This window comes from Megascapheus bottae, chromosome 24 (genome assembly GCF_031878675.1).
Source record: "Megascapheus bottae isolate mThoBot1 chromosome 24, mThoBot2.hap1, whole genome shotgun sequence".
In the NCBI taxonomy this organism is placed as follows: Eukaryota; Metazoa; Chordata; class Mammalia; order Rodentia; family Geomyidae; genus Megascapheus; species Megascapheus bottae.
Genome location: NC_143532.1, coordinates 1,720,212 through 1,736,336, shown reverse-complemented (window position 1 = coordinate 1,736,336; position 16,125 = coordinate 1,720,212). Strand labels below are relative to the sequence as shown.

Below are 16,125 nucleotides of genomic sequence, written 5' to 3'. Positions count from 1 at the left end.
CTGCCGTGCCGGGGAAGAAAGCCTCCCGCGGGCGATGATTCCACGGGGTCCCGGCCGCCGCGGCGGTGAGCGAGGACTTGTGGAAGACGTGGGCACGCGGGATCAGACACCCACCATTATCAAATCCTTTTCTTTTTCGGTTGCGTATTTATCTTTTGATTTTTAACGTTCTGGGGAGGGAGGGGGACGTCTCGCGTCTCCCTTCAGAGCCGACTCGACTGGACCGGGGGAGCAGGGCCAGAATGCCCCCCCTCCCCACCCCACCAGTCCACCCCGTGCCAGAAATGGACAGGGCGCCCGTAGCTTGCGTTTCAGAAGCCACTGGTCGTCTGGAGAAGGAAAACGGGAGCCCAGAAGTGAGCGGCCGGCGGCCTCGCCCAAGGGACGACCTGCCCACGCCGGCCTCCCACCTTCCCCTCTCCCTGCTTTGCTTTGGGGAGTTTCATTTTGAATTTCCTTTTGACATTTTCCGTGAGTGTTTTCCCCTTTCCCGATCTCGGCTGTCAGCGTTCTGGTGGGAGGAGGAGGCTAACAGTTTGGAGCAGGGGCCGGGAGGCCGTGTCGGGCTAGTGTGATGATGTAGGACGGTTAAGGCACTTTCTAAACTCTAGGCTCATTGTGTTATTTATTCTCCTTTTCCTCCCTAACACAGACTCTCCGTTATCAGTATTAATGGTGTAACATTGTTGGCAATATTTGCCGTGTAGTTTTTTTTTAGATATTCATTGTAAATTTGAAACTAAGACCGATCCATGTAAAAACAAATTTCCATATGTTTTATATAAATATATATATTATATGAAGGACTATTCCCTCCTTTTTTTTTTTTACTACTTTGGCTGCAGGAGTGTGGCATTTGTGACACATATTTTTAATTTCTTTGTGCACTGTATAAAACAACAATTTGAAGATGTTTTGCCTTTTGTGTATTTTTCCTAAAAAAGAACAAAAATAAAAATGTGTAACATTTGTACATGGCCTTTAAAACTGTATCAAATAGAAATAAAATCAAAGGAATATAATATTAGGGCTGAGGTTACAGGATGTCCCCAGATTCACAAACGTCGAGGTTTGAGTCTCTGGATGGTATTTAGAAAAATTAAATCTAAGCGATTCACATTCTCCTCTCTCTGTGTTCTTTTTTCCTTCCTTCCTTCTTTCTTTCCTTTCTTCTTCTTACTGACCTTTTCACATTCTACATTGAAGTAAAATCTGGACAAGAGAACTTTACTTGGCTTGTTAAGAAAAGCCCTTTGCTTCTCTAAATATCATTTCTCCTTTTAAAGAAATGATCAGACATTTAAGGAGAAAGGTATAGCCCTTTCCATTCTACCCACTGGTGAAACAAGGCAGACTATACTCATATGCAAGTATTTGTGCATTGATATGTAAATGTGTGTACATATGTCTGTAGATATATTTTAAAATTTGTCACCCCCCCCCAGACTAAAGACTTTTATCAGCCTCAGGTTTTATTGGTTCTGTGTATTCTCACTGTATAAATATTGAAGCACCTTTATACATTTCTTTTACTTTTTGGTGTTCCAGATTTGGTTTCCTCTAGCTGAAAATCTGAGTCCGGTTCATTTCTGACCTGATATGAGTTCCCCGCTATGTTATATATCTCCCCTTATGGGGAGAAAAAAAAATCCATCTAGTGCCCTGGACTTTATCCTGTGGATTCTGCCCTAGCTGCCCGGGGAGGTGCGGGCAGCAGCCACGCTGCCTGCATGCACTGGCCCGTTGAAATGACCAAGAAACTGTCCCTGGCAAGAGCAGTTGTTTGTAAAACCGAGGCTCAGGGGATCAGAAAAGGCCCGTGACGCCATCGTCGTTGTCCCTCTTAATCTCTGGCCCCGGGTTGGGCCTGTTGGCTGTGTGGGGCGCTGGGCGCTGACTCTGCTGGCTCTGTGGTCTAGGGCGGGTTCCCCGACCGACCCCCGACCGACTGAGGCCACCTCTGCCCACCCTCTGCCTCTACCAGACTCTGGGAAATGAGTCCAGAAAAAAAAAGCCCCAGGGTTCCCAGCAGGAGGACATGGCTTGAGCCCCCAGGCCACCGAATTCCAGGCAGGCCTGGGGCAGGAGAAGCCTGAGGTATTGGAGCTGCCTGCTCCGGGGACCCCTACCCCTGCTTTGGGGACTCCTACCCCACAGCAGTGATGGAGCCTGGCCTCGGCGCCCCCTCCGCTGTGGTTTCAGCACCAATGGACTGGTGTTCCAGGTGGCAGCAAGTGCTGGTAGTGGGACCTCTCTCCCGCAGGGCTGCCTGGGCAGGGGATGTGGGGAGGGTAAGGACCCTGTGAGGCCTCACTCAGGGACTTGGTCTCTTCTAGGCCTGAACAAGTGCCTGAGGACTCGGGAAAATCCAGCTGGGACTGGAGGGCTTCAGAAGGGCCAGACTCCCGCACCCACTCTGCAGCCTGCAGCTGTGTGTGGCTGGCTGCAAAGGTCCTGCGCTGGGTGGGTACCGCTGGTGGTACCGCTGGGTGGTGTCAGGCAGTGTGGGGTAGTACTGGGCGCTGTGTTCCTCCGATGATTGTTTTCCCTCCGGGCTGTCACTGGGGCAGTAGCAGCAAGTGCCCACTGACCTGTGTGGCCATGAACATAAAATAGTGGTGCAGCGCCTGTCAGCCTGGTATGGAATTCTAGGGTCCGTGGGTGATTGGCCCCCAGAAGCAAGTGCTGCCTCTGGACCCCCTTGCCTGCGGCCTGTCGTGGGGCCTCCCTGGGAAGGACTCCAGGGACAGGAAGCAGGCTTCATGGCCTGGGACTCCTGCCCTGCACCAGCGCCAGCGAGAGCCTCTTAGTGCCGCTGCTCTCTGCAGCCCCAGCAACGGACACCGCTGCCCCTGGGCACTAGCGGGCTGCCAGCTGCAGTCTGGCGGGATTTCGGGCCACACGGGACTCCGTGGCCGGGCTCAGCAGCTGGGTCAGACAGCGCTATGTGTGGCTGGATGAAGCCCAGGACGCCCAGGCCGTGAGGGCCAAACAGGGAGGCAGAGGATCTCACCCGCCACAGGTCCTTTGTCTGGCTATTTTCCTTGCTCTTTGGGGCCCAAGGGAGGAAGGCTGGGTACCCAAAGCCCAACTCCCTGCCATGCCAGCGGGGTGGATTTTCCGGGAGGCAGTAGGGAGAGGAAAAGAGGGCCCTGCCTTAAGGCGACCTGTCACCAGAGCCTTGATTTCCGTCAGGACAACCGTGTCCTGAGTGGAGCTAGAAAGGGTCCTGGACAATGGGTCATTTTGGTGTGTAAGGTTCTGATGGGGAGGCTCCGAAATCATCTGTGCCTGCTTGGGGCCTTCCAGGGGCACCTACCCTCCTGGCCACACCTGGTGGTGGAGGGAGGCTGAGGCAAGAGGACCTGGGGGCAGCGGCCAGCCTGGGCTACAGGGTGAGACCCTGTCTCCACACAGACACCGCCAAAGGAGGTGGAGCTTCACCAGTGGGCTTGGCCTGGGGTTCCGGCATAGACCAGCCAGCAAATCACCTAACCTGCCAACCCCACTGGGCAAAGCCAGCAGGGCCCAGCCCCAGCCTGTCCAAGCCCAGCGGCCCCAGGACCGCTGGGGAGAGTTGCTGATGGTGGCACTGGAGCATCCACAGCCTTCCAGGCTTGCGGATGACCCAGGTGAGTGAGGAGGTCAGGCGGTGCTCAGGCGCAGGCCAGCCCCGCACGGCAGCTCTGCCGGCCTCTGCTGCCCCCTCCCGCCTGCTGGTGGTATTGGCTCCATGGCTGTAAAAGCAGCTGCAGCAGAGATTGCCAAAGCCAGCTGGGCAGGCATTCATGCAGGAGGCTACACAGCCTGCATTTGAGCCAGCCCAGTGTCTTCTTAGACGTGCCCCGCTGCTCCACTTGCAGAGATAAAGCATGGACTGCCATGGCATAGAACAGACAAGAGGTAGAGTTCTCTGTGCATACATGTGCCTGTACTGGGGCTTGAACTCAGAGCCTCGAGCTCCTGCTCTTTTTCACTCAAGGCTGGTACTCTACCACTTAAGTCACAGTTCCAGCTTTTGGGTGGCTAACTGGAGACAAGAGTCTTAAGAGACTTAAAAGACTTGTCTGCTCCGGCTGGCTCTGAACTGTGATCCTCAGGTCTCACAGACTTGTCTGCTCCGGCTGGCTTTGAGCTGCAATCCTCAGATCTCAGCCACCTGAGTAGCTAGGAGCATAGGTGTGAGCCACTGGTGCCTGGAAAGAGGTAGAAGTTGCTCAGACCCGGGGCCTCCTGGTGTCAAAGCCGATGCATCTCCTGGCTCCTAGATTCCCATTTTTCAGGACATCCTGTTTCCAGTGAACTTAATCTGTGATGCAGCCTCTGCTGGCTTCCGCCTTGGCTGGGGAGGTAGCAGTGGGCTGAGGCCATGGGCTGGGGTGGGGTGGGGCGGTCTGCACACAGGGCTCGAAGACTCCCTGCCTCCCGCCCTCCTAGGGTCACACGCTGCCCTTTCAAGTCCCACTGCACCATCAGAAAACTCCTGACTCAGAATTACATGTATGGCTGGGTGCCAATGGCTCACGTCTGTCTTCCTAGCTACTCAGGAGGCTGAGATCTGAGGATGGTGGTTCAAAGCCAGCCCACTTAGGAAAGTCGGTGAGACTCTCATCTCTAACCACCAAAACACCAAGGTGTGGAGCTGTGGCTCAAGTGGTAGAGTGCTAGCCTTGAGCAAAAAGCTAAGTGAGAACGCCCAGGCCTCAGGACCGCTACACAAGAAAGTTGTCTTTCCATTTCCTTTCCTTTCCCTCTCTTCCTCCCAGCCTTGTCCTTAGCAAGCACTGCCGTGGGGCCGGGCAGGAGGCGCCTGACTCTGCATGAGGGAAGGGGAGCTGCTGCTGCGGCTGCTGTGGGTTCCGTAGACTGAGCCCTGCACCCCTCTCCTCATGGGGTGCAGCCCACAGACCTGGACATACCAGGGACACCTGGAGCTGCAGCCGCGGATCAGCCAGCTCCCGTGCAGTGTGGTTGTCAGTCAAGGTGCAAAGCGTGCCTGGCCCACTCAGAACGGAGTCTGGGTTCTTGTACTGCCATCCCTCGGTGCCAAGGCCAATAGCCTGTGGGTCCTGCAGCCATGTGCATGTGGACACCCTAAAAAGACCCCCGGGTCACAGCCCCAGGAACCGTGGCAGGGACACAGTCTGAGCAAAGCTAAAAGCCAGCCCCACACAGGCATGCAGGCCCGTGATGGCCACGCCCACACCCTGGCCTCGCCCCTACCCAGCAAGTCCTGGTAGCCTCACCCCTACCCGTCCAGCCCTGGCTGCCTGCCTGATTGATACACAGGGGACTGGAAGCCTGCCCTCAGTGGGCAGCATCCCTGGGCCCAGCACCCACTTGCCCCGGGGGTACTTGTGGTACTGGTGGCTCCAGATGGCCGGGGACTCCACTCTGTGTGTGTGGAAGGTGATGTGCTCTGAGGCAGGGACCCTGGGCCCTCAGGTGGTAGCCATGTGGAAGGGGGCCAGGCCCCCAGATGGCCCTGGAAGACCATGAACCATCTGAGCCCCCGGGGACACCCCAGGGACGCCAGGGCCAGCCGCAGACCAGCGGTAGTGTTTCTGCACTGCAGCCCACTGAACCCTGGGCCCGGACACCACCTGGTGGGAGTGGGTTGCTAGTCCCCGGGCCAGTGAAGGGCTCAGGCAGCGCAGGTCGGGCGTGGGGGCCGGCCTAGGTGGTGGCGGCCGACAGTGGAGACGCCAGGGGCGGGGCTCTTTCCTGGTCCCCACCCTGGCAGGGAGCCCAGGCGGGGACCCCTTTGGGAAGAACAGGAAGTCCAGGCCGGCCAGGGCCAGCTGCCTGGGAACCTGGCGAGGGCTCCTGGCTTTCTGGTGTGGCAGCAGTGCCCCCTGCTGGCCATGTCCTGAACACCTTCCCGAGCGGTGAGGAGGCTGCTGGGTGGGGCAGAGGGGGGCAGAGGGGGGCGCCACCTGGCTCACCTCAGCACCAGGCTGCTGGGATGCACACAGGACACCCGAGCACCAGGGGCACAGCTGGCACGGAGACGGCAGCAGTGCCGTCCAGAAGCCCTCGCCGAGCAGACAAACCCCACCCCCCCACGCCGCCCTCCCTGCAAGGAGCCAGCACAACTCCCCTGTGGGGCCTGGCCCCGCCTGGCCCCACCCCCGCCTGCTGGCCCTGCCTCGGGGGCAGGTGGGGAACGGCCCACATGGAGGACCAGCTGCGGTTTAGATCTCAGCTCACTCTCCATGTGGGCGGGCAAGGGCAAGCCGGCTGTGCCCGTTAGGCCTTGACTACCACATCTAGGCACAAGGGACGGCAGAGTCGATGTCAAAGTGCTGGGGTTTCTTCAACGGGGGGACTGGACACCCGTAGCTCACCATCACAGCTCACTCGCCCCAGAGCCCAGCACACCCCTGATGCCACCACAGCCACGCCTGGCAGACGGCGAGGCACTGCAGGGCATGCAGCCCTTAGGACAGCGCCCTCCCCATGGTCTCCGCCATAGGCCGGCTCAAGGACACGGAGTAGAACAGCAGCTCCTAAGGCCTGCTGCAGCAAGCTGGCAGGGGTCCCGACAGAAGGGGTGACTTTCAGCCATCCCTCAGAACTGCACACAGGACAGGGAAAGGCCCGGCCGGGGGGAGGGGGTCCTTCCTGATCTCACTGGACCAATTTCTGCAACAGTCCGTTTACCTTTTCGTCGAGGAGCTGGTGAGGACACCTGAAGAGCAGGAGGCTAGCTCGTGGCCAGGCTGGTGGCCTGCAGTGCACACAACTGCGCAGACTCAGCCTCAGGGTCTGGCACTATCACGGTGGTGACACCTGTGTGTGCACCTGTCCTGCCGTGAACACAGGGCCTGGGTGCCTGCTTGAGCTTTTATTTTATTTATTTTTTTGCCAGTCCTGGGCTTGAGCTCAGGGCCTGAGCATTGTCCTTGGACTTTCTCTACCACTTGAGCCTCAGCACCACTTCTAGCTTTTTTCTATGTATGTGGTACCGAGGAATTGAACCCGGGTCTTCATGCATGCTAGGCAAGCATTTCAACCACTAGGCCAAACTCCCGGCCCCTGCTTGAGCTTTTATGCACAGACTTTCCTGCCTAGACTGGCTGTGAACTGGGACCTGAGCCTTCAGGGTAGCTGGGACTGTGGGGCAAGCTGCTGGCACCCAGCTGGGACTAGTGCTTTTGGCCAGCTGCAGTTTCTCCCTGTCTCCTCAGCCCCGACGGCAGATGAAAAATACCAGGGTGCCCAGGACTTTGGTCTCTGCCAGGCCCCGATTTTGTACCATTTACCACAGGGTCACAGTGTACGCAGACAAGCAGGCCAGGGCCGGCCTGCCTCTCTCCCTCCCGGGGATGTAGCAGGCAGCACACTGGCAGGGTTCACTGGGGTGTCTGTATTTCAGCCACGGGGTCTTTGGTTTTCTTACATATTTTCTACAAATATAAAAGGGATCTGAGGTTCCAGCTTCTGTGCAGCCATGCATCTGGGCATGCCCGCCTCTCTCCAAAGGCTGGCAGTGCCCGTCGTGTCTGGGGGAGCCGGGGTGGGGGGAGCCTCCTCTGGTCACCTCAGCACAAGGTCTCTGAGCACCAGGGCTCTTCTCCACTCTGCAGTCCTCTGTGCACGGCACCTGCCAGGGCCTCACCTGGGTAAGATTCTGTCCCTCCTCACCTCAGTCCCTTTGCCCCATGCCTAGAGGGGTGCTACCAGATGGACTCAGGCCCAAGGTGCCTCAGAACAGAGACTTACATGCCTGCACACGGGGCGTGCACCCCATCGCTCAAGCTCACTTTCCAAGAGGGACAGAGACCCCAGCAGGAAGCATGTCTGCTGACCAGTTCCACAGAGCTAGCTGTGGGACAGCCCTGCCTCAGAGGTGAGCTGGCTGGGGTGACGTGGGTCCAGCTCTACTGCCTAGGCTGCCCTCCCGGCGCTGTGCCCCTCTGCTGCCCGGGCTGGGGCAGTGACACACTCAGGGGGTGGGAGCCCAGGTGCAGGCCCTGCAGGGAGGCAGCAGCCTGCTGGGCCTTGGCGGCGTCTGGGTAGTGCAGGATGGCGCTGTGCTGTGGGCCCTGCCAGGCCAGGCGCAAGGGCGCGACCCCCAGCTCCCGCAGCACCTGCTTCAGGTCTCGCACGCGCACACTGGGGGCGAGGTTCCCCACCCACACAGTGGCAGCTGAAGCGCTGTCCTCCCCCGGTCTTCCCACACTGCTCAGCGGGGCTGCAGGCAGGGGCGAGGGCTCAGCCTGGATGGAGACATCTTTCCCGGCTTGCCTCTCCCGGTCCCGGAGATTTCGAAGGACTGGGATTTTCTCCAGCATCTCACACGTGATCTGAAAGAGCACACACAGCCAGCTGTGTTCAAAGGGACAAATTCTGGCAGTGGCCACCCCAGCTCAGGGAGGCCCCGGCACGCGCGGGAGGGTCCGTCTGGACACAGCAGGGAAGTCGCTAGAATGGCTGAGCCCAGACAGACTTCCCACCTTCATGTGGGAGCTGTGGACACCAGCTCTGTTCCCAAAGGCCTTTTTCCAGGAAGGTGAACTCCTGATGGGCCACGGGAGCCACAGCCAGGCCCAAGTTGAGTCCAACTGTGAGGGTGCCTCGGAACCCCGCATCCTGGAGCAGGGGCCTCCCACTGACGGATGCCATTGTGCATTTGTGACAATGTGATGCGGTCAGCACTAGCAAACTCAGGCTGAGCATTGCACACAGGGCAGGGCACCGGCCCCGAGGACCAGCCTGAGGGCGGGGCCCTGTGGCTGGAGGGTACAGGGGAGCTGGGCAGGACGGTGCCCCGAGCACACACTGGTAGCCTGGTTTCCCTGGTAAAGCCTGAGCCACAGACCCCGTGTGGGTCAGGGACACTGTCTGCAGCCCGACTGTTGGCAGCAGATGTGGATATAGGAGTGTGCTGGTGTAGGTTTGGGCTCTGGCAGGTCTCCCATGGCTGGCAGGTGGCATGAAGGTCAGAGAGCCAGACAGTGGACAGGCTGTGTGAGCTCAAGATGGGCACAGGACATGTACTTGAGCTTTGACCACGGACCTTCATCTGGGCTGTTTTGGACTTACAATCATCCATGTTGCCAGAAGCCAGCAACAGGCCAAGTGCTCGGCTTCTCAAACCCCCAGGGCGGCGAGGCAGCAGTAACGAGGCAAGGCCCTCCAAGTTCAAGTTCGCTGGAAGCAATGCCGCGACCGACACCAGACCCTGCCTCCCTGCCTCCCTGCCTGCTGCCAATCCCACAGGCCTGCAGGGCCTCCGCCCGGCCACTCCACTCTGGGCTTCCATGGCCCGGAGAGGGGCCCAGCAATCAAGCTGCTCCAAGCTCCTGGCTGCAGAGGTGACTCAGGGCTGGAGGGTGGTCGGTGGCCAGGCCACAGAGGACGCCGAGATGTGCCGCTGAGAGGACCCACCTTGGACCACGTGATCCCAGCTGGCCTGGGGCGCGTGCAGCCCGTGACAATGACCCGGGTGGGGGTGAGGATGTAATCCACGGAGACGTCATGGTCCTCAAGCAGGTCTTCGGGGATGTCCCGGACCTGCGCAGGTGCAAGTGTGAGATGGGGCTGCAGGTGCTGGAGCCAAGCCCCGCACAGCCTCGGGGAACTGCACGTGCCCTCCCCCACCTGCTGCCACGCAGACCCCCTACCACCCCTCACGCTCAGAGCAGGGGCCACAGCCCTGCTGCAGGTACCTGGCAGTCATGGACCACGGTGACCACGGGCGTGTCCTTGGAGAGGGCACCCATCAACACCATCATGGCGTACTCGAGATCGGCGTAGCCCTCACCCTTTCCGATCCTCCAGCCTAAGAGAGACACCAGCCGGAGAGGCTGCTGAGGGGCGCGGCACGGCTTCCCCCGTCCGCCCGCCTCAGAGGCAGCAGCCTGCGGCAGCCCGCATGCTCTCGTGGGTACTAAACACAGGGAGAGCGAACATTCAACATCACTGGAGAGCCCAATTTGCCGCAGCGCAGACCAGCCCGGTTACACTTCCCTGGGGCTGGACAGCCAGCCACCTCTCCACAAGAGAACGATCACGGGGGCCTCAGCCCGGCGCAGTCCAGGGCCTGGCAGCAGCAGGAGACACACACACACACACACACGGACCTCACCTTTCTCAGACACGGCCACAGAGCCCACCACAAGGAGGTCCACCAGGATTCTGGAGTCCAAGCCGACAGGAATGCTGAAGTCCCGCACGCCCTGCAGAGGGGAGCACAGAGTGCAAGGTCCCCCACGGGCCCTTCTCCACCCCTCCACCCTCAGGTCGCGTGGGGACACAGGCCACGGGAGCCAGCTCTGGAGGAAGCAGTGGCAGTCACAGGACGCGGGCTTCGTGGCACGTGGGGCACTCCCACAAGGCAGCCAGGCAGGGCGGCAGCCAGAAGGGCCTGGGCCTTGGGCTCTTTGGGCCCGTGTGGTGGGATGGGCGCCAGGGACGCTGCGTGCGTCTGCACAGCGGCCTTCCCTCTAGATGTCACCAGAGCCAGAATGCAGCCAAGGCTCCAGACAGCAGGACACACACAGCAAGGAGGCCAAGCCCACAGCTGCGGCTCTCCTGACCCACCTCCCGGAGCACAGCAGGGCCCTGTACCCGGGCAGCACAGGCCACTCGGGCAGAGCCCACAGCTGACATCCCTTCTGGAGTTGCCAGGAGGGACTGGCTGTGTGGCACAGCACCCCAGGTACCACACCCACGAGCCCGGCTGAGGCCTTCGTCTGTCTCTGCTTGTGAAGCCTGCTCTTCTGGCTTGTTTGCAGTGTAGGGGGACAAATTCAGGGTTCACAAATACTAGGTGTGCTCTACGCCTGAACTGCATCCCAACCATGTTTACTTTTTATTTTGAAACAGGGTCTCTTAAGCCTCCCGGGACAGCCTCAAGTGCCTCCCCCGCCACGGCCTCCGCTCCTCCCTCACTCCCTTTCTAGTTAATTTGATACCTCACTGTATATGTTTTCATAAGCCACAGCAAGTTTGTGTTTTCAGGATAGGACAGTATGAGTAAATAATAAATGATTTCATTTTTTATAACTAAGACTTGAGGGAAACTCCCTAAAAAGGAATTGCCTTATTTTTCATTCTTACTAGATTAGAATCAAACGACCTGCCTGAGTTTATTTAACAATTCTTTAAAAAGTCACCAGGCTTTATTTAACTGTGAAATGCACACAGATTGTATGATCACGTATGCACACGAGGGTTTGACCAGATGGTGAGACAGTCGTGTCTCAGACATGTAAAGGTCTGCAGTCACTGGGACCTGGACAGGAAAGGCACCCTTGCCTCCCCAGCTGATGAAGCAGGAAAGAGCAAAGGTGGCGCCAGCATGGACAGGACGCTGACACTAGAGGGCGCCAGGGCTCACTTGCTTCCCACAGCTTTTACCAGGAATTTGCCATTTGCTTAATGGGGAAAAAATAGTTGGAAAAGCAGAGTTGCCTACTGTTGGGGACCGATTGTGGGGTCAGTGACCTTGGACCCACACAACTGTGTACACAAGCAAGTAGTTCTTATCATGATAACTTTAAGCAATGTCAATCAGTTCTTATCAAGATGACTTTGGGCAATGTTAACCGCTTCTCATTTATCCTATTTGTGACTTGATTACTATTTTGTATGAAGGTAGCCCCTGGCAGTTCCCTAGTTCTAAGAAGAGTATTTAAGGTCGGAACTTGAAGTAAACTGGGCTACAGTCTTAGGCGGCAGTCTGGAGCTCACAGCCTTCTTGGACTGCTGACTTGGGCTGTGGCCCTCCCGAACCCCATCTGTTTGTCTCTTCTATTTCTTCCTAGTCCCTGCCCCCTACTTCAGGAATCCCAATCTGCGAACCCTGGTTTGCTGCCGGCTGGCTCGGCAGCCTACCTGGCCTCTGGGTAATTTGGCGTAGCCTGTGACAGGGGACGGAACAAGCGCCTCTCTCACCTGGGAGGTGGCACATTTCCTCAACACGGCCGCGGTGGCGCCGGGTGGTGGCGTGATCTTATTAAACAACCCAGTTCTCAGTCGAGGACTAGGAACCAGCAGTGTCTTTCGGCTCTTTGAAGAAACAGATTTCAAAATTCAGCTTTCATATAGCGATTTGTGTACACTTCTGCCATTTCGGGAACACCTGACCGAGCACACAGAGGCCTGGTTGAGGGGGAGGGAGTACCCCACCTGGGAACAGGAACAGAGGTGGCCACAGGGAAATGCTCTCGGGCAGGGTGGGTCCCATGCACAGGCTGCTTCTGGCCACCCTGGGTCCACCACTAACGGGAGGAGGAGAGTGAGCCTCCACCACGCCTCCTGGAGCTGACCCGGGGGGACCAGCAGTCGAAGCTGTGTGCTGCAGACCACAGCACCTCAGCCCCCCAACTCAGCACCAACCAAGGGAAACACAACCCACAGCCACAAGAGGAGGACTCAGGAAGACCTGGGCTACAGTGTCGGCCAGCACAGTGGCGTCTTGTGCCTCTGTACAGCATTGGCCACTGCATTAAATTCATAGGGTCACTGCCCCCTCCTTGCTTTACAACTCTGCATTTAAATATGTGCCTGTTCTGACTTCATAGCTGCTAAATCACTGACCATATTACACATTATGCTTAATTACAATGAATTAGTGATTCTTATCATTCTTTGTGTGTGTGTGAATGGTGGGACTTGAACTCTGAGTCTGGGTGCTGTCCCTGAGGTCTTCAGCTCAAGGCTGCCAACTCTTGAGCCACAGCACCACTTCTGGTTTTCCAGTGGTTAGCTGGAGATAAGAGTCTCACAGACTTTCATGTCCAGGCTGGCTTTAAACTATGACGCTCAGATCTCAGCCTCCTGAGAAGCTAGGATAACAGGCGTGAGCCCCGGGTGTCTGGCATAACTCTTGAAAATGAAACTTTTTATTTTTGCCTGTATTGGGGGCTTGAATTCAGTGCCTACAGATGTTAAACTTGTTTACTTGCTCATGGCTGATACGCTACTGCTTGGGCCGTATCTCCTGCCTGGGTTTTTGCTGGTTCATTGGAGATGAAGTCTTGAAGACTTTTCTGCCTGAGCTGGCTTTGAACTGAGAGCCTCCACATCTCGGCCTCCTGATTTACAGGCATGAACCAACAGTGCCTGGACATTTCTAAATGTATTCTAAAGAAAAGTCAAATAATTTTAAGTTGAAAATGGTGCCATGGCTTAGAATGGGGGGGGGCTCCTCCTCTGATGAGCATGCAGCAGCCATGGCCTCTGAACCAGCGCCCAGCACCTTCATCTCTGTGCCTCATGTTCAGAACTGAGACTCTAGGCTGCTCTGGAGAGCTGCTGCAGGGTGTGCCCTGAGTTTGGTGGCTGCAAGCACCACCCATCTGAGTGCAGACTGCTCCCACTTGCCAGGCCCCTGCAGTGAGTGCCTGGAGGTTGGGGCAGTGGCAGGAAGTGGGGTTACCTGCAGTGCCAGCAGCCGAGCACCCTCCAGTGGCTTATCAGGGTCCATTTTCACTTCCTGAGCCCCAGCATAGACGTCCAGGTCTTTGAGGCTTTGGCAAGCCAGGTGAGACCCCTAGTCAGGCAAACAGACAGAGCTGCACGTACATGGAGAACGAGGAAGCGAACGCTTTGCTGAGGGGCATCAGGGTTGACTTTAATGGTCCGGGCAGCTCTGAAGGGCGGCAGGCGAGGGAAGTGCTCTGCAGCTCTGGAAGCGCCCTGTTTAAGGAGACATTCCAATCATTCCAACTCTGCCCACACTCTACGGCGTGTACTAAGGACATGATCCGGAGCACTGGTTTTGTTTCTGCTTGAACTCAGAGCCTGCACTTGTTGGGCAAGCTCTCCACCTCTTGGACCACACCCCAGCAAAGAACCCATTTTAAAACAATTTCCTGGCACTGAGAGGCCCATGGATGTGGGCTGGCCGCTCCTGCCAGCTTGGCTCAGCAGGGCCCAGGTAGCCCCCTAGGAAAGAGGAGAGGAAGGAGCCAAGTTAGAAACAGTGTTTGCTGAAATAAAACATGCACTCTAAAAACAGCACAAGTCATGAGTGTAGAGTAAGGGCTTTCCACAAAACAGCCTGTAGCTGTCACCACACAGAGAACAGTGTCACCCCAAAACCACCCGGCCCCCAGCTCAGAGTTCACATGTGATGCTGTGCCTTCTCCATCTGCTTCCCTGTCACTCCATATCTGCTTCTCTCTTGGGTAGCAAGCATGAAAACAAACTACGTAACAGTTATCAGCGCCAGCTCAACTGAGTGGGAGAGCTTCACCCGCATGGGGAGAGAAGTCCAGTCAAATGGAGTGTCAGCAAGTAGTGGGGCCTTAAGCCATGACAGGGTGTCCGCATATTTTCAGGAAATACACAGCCTAAAATGACACACTCATGCTGCTTCAAGGAAATCATCTTTTCTACTCGAACCACAACAAGCAGGCATCTCTGCTTGTCTTATATTCTAGACAGCCAGGAAACCCCGAGACCCAGAACCAGTCAGTCTGCTCAGGAATGACTGGGTACCTTGAAGTTGGGGATCCTGTGATGGACAGGCCGGGGAAAGTCAGCTATGTTCTGTGACTCCATGTAGTCCCAAATCTCTTCCCGGATGTCCTGCTTGGTGACACCTGTGACAACAAAGGGCTATGACTTACAAAGGAAAAAAGAATTCTAGGTCAAGTGTGAGCTGCCGCAGGGATGCCCTCAGATGCCTGTGACTACACCAGGTGGGACCCCTGGCCAGGCCATCAACCCCCCAGTTTCTCCCTGCCAGTTCCCCTGCTAGCTGGAACTGCAGCAACAGATCCTGGCCTGGGCTCTGTTTCTTGGTGTAGGTATGATTGCCTTTTCTAACTTAGGACATGTCCTCCAGGTCAGTCTGGACAGAAATGCTGAGTTTCTTCATCTTTTCTGCACTGTGTGCCATTCCCCTAGGGACAGGCAAAAGTTTAGGAAGCAATGCCCACTGATGGACCCCAGCTTGGCTTCCAGCCCTTTTGATGAGGGCCTGTGCTTCTCTGGCTCTCAGCCTGTCTGCGGGTCTGCAGCAAGCGAGGTGGGCCTCAATCTCTCAGACAGGGGCCGCTGCCCCGGTCCCTGGCGTACACATCCTACCTGCTGGCTCACTGTGTGCTTCAGCATCTCAACATGCTGCGCCCACCCCAGCCCCCAGCTGTTGCCCCTCTTCTTCCTTCCCTTAGATCTACACGCCACTTCTGCCAGGAAGAATCCTGGCCTCCACCAGATGCCCGGAGCATCCTGTGTGGGCTTCACGTTTGCAGAGAAAGATACACTGGTATCATGACTACCCTGTTGTTACATGAACCGCTCCCACCAGCCATGCGGAGACACACTGTATCCCAGCACTGTCCCAGGCGGAGGGCGCAGGGGCGCGGCCGCCGCAGCACGGGCTGGGGTGCCCGTGAGCCGGGGCGGTGGAAACGCGGGAAAGGATGGGACCTGGGAAAAGCCTGACCCCGCGTCCGGCCCGCCCGCCCCGCCCCGCGCCCCCCGCCCGGAGCCGCAGCCCTCGGCGCGGCCGACCTCATGCGGCCCCGTCCTCACCGCGCCCACTCCGCCCCGCCGGCCGCTCCGCCCCGCACCCCCCAGGCCTCGGCTCGGCCGTCCTCCCGGCGCCCCGTCCTCCCGGCTGCCCCGTCCTCACCAAGCCCGCCCGGGCCCGCGGCCGCCCGCTGCTCCATGGTGACGCGATCACTGCGCGACGCCGGGGGCGGAGTCTGGCACGGAGTGACGTCATCCAGCGCGCTCTTCCCCCCCCACGCGCGCCTGCGCCAGGGGGCGAGGTGGATGGGCTGGGCGCGCATGCGCACGCGCTCTCTCCTCCCCCTCTCCTCTCTCCCCCGCTCTGCTCTCTGCTCTCTCTTCCCTTTCATCCCCCAATCCCTTCTCTCTCCTCTATCGGTGTCTCCCCCTCTCCTCTTTCTTCCCCCTCTCTTCTCCTCTCCCTTCTCCCCTCTCTTCTCTCCCCTTCTCTCTTCTCCTCTCTCTTCTCTTCTCTTCTCTTCTCCTCTCCCTTCTCTTCTCTTCTCTTCTCTTCTCTTCTCTTCTCCTCTCTCTTCTCTTCTCTTCTCTTCTCTTCTCTTCTCTTCTCTTCTCCTCTCTCTTCTCCTCTCTTCTCTTCTCTTCTCTTCTCTTCTCTTCTCTTCTCCTCTCTCTTCTCTTCTCTTCTCTTCA

At 57.6% G+C, this 16,125-nt stretch overlaps 1 protein-coding gene across 3 annotated transcripts; it reads right to left on the bottom strand.

Annotated features, from left to right (window-relative positions):
* Positions 1-7,349: 7,349 nt before the first annotated feature.
* Positions 7,350-14,559, bottom strand: Mthfsd (methenyltetrahydrofolate synthetase domain containing). Of its 3 annotated transcripts, none has more exons than XM_090357176.1 (7): positions 14,455-14,559; positions 13,391-13,504; positions 11,905-12,018; positions 10,094-10,184; positions 9,675-9,787; positions 9,394-9,519; positions 7,350-8,309 (listed from the first exon to the last, which is right to left on the bottom strand). In XM_090357176.1, exons 1-7 carry the CDS (start codon positions 14,515-14,517, stop codon positions 7,884-7,886), a joined length of 1,047 nt encoding a protein of 348 aa, XP_090213302.1. In that variant the 5' UTR covers positions 14,518-14,559; the 3' UTR covers positions 7,350-7,883. The 3 variants fall into 3 exon arrangements, with proteins under 3 accessions (XP_090213302.1, XP_090213300.1, XP_090213301.1); XM_090357174.1 differs by lacking the exon at positions 13,391-13,504 and adding an exon at positions 13,537-13,650 and having other exon boundaries at positions 14,455-14,553; XM_090357175.1 differs by lacking the exon at positions 11,905-12,018 and having other exon boundaries at positions 14,455-14,553.
* Between the last annotated feature and the right edge of the window lie 1,566 nt (positions 14,560-16,125).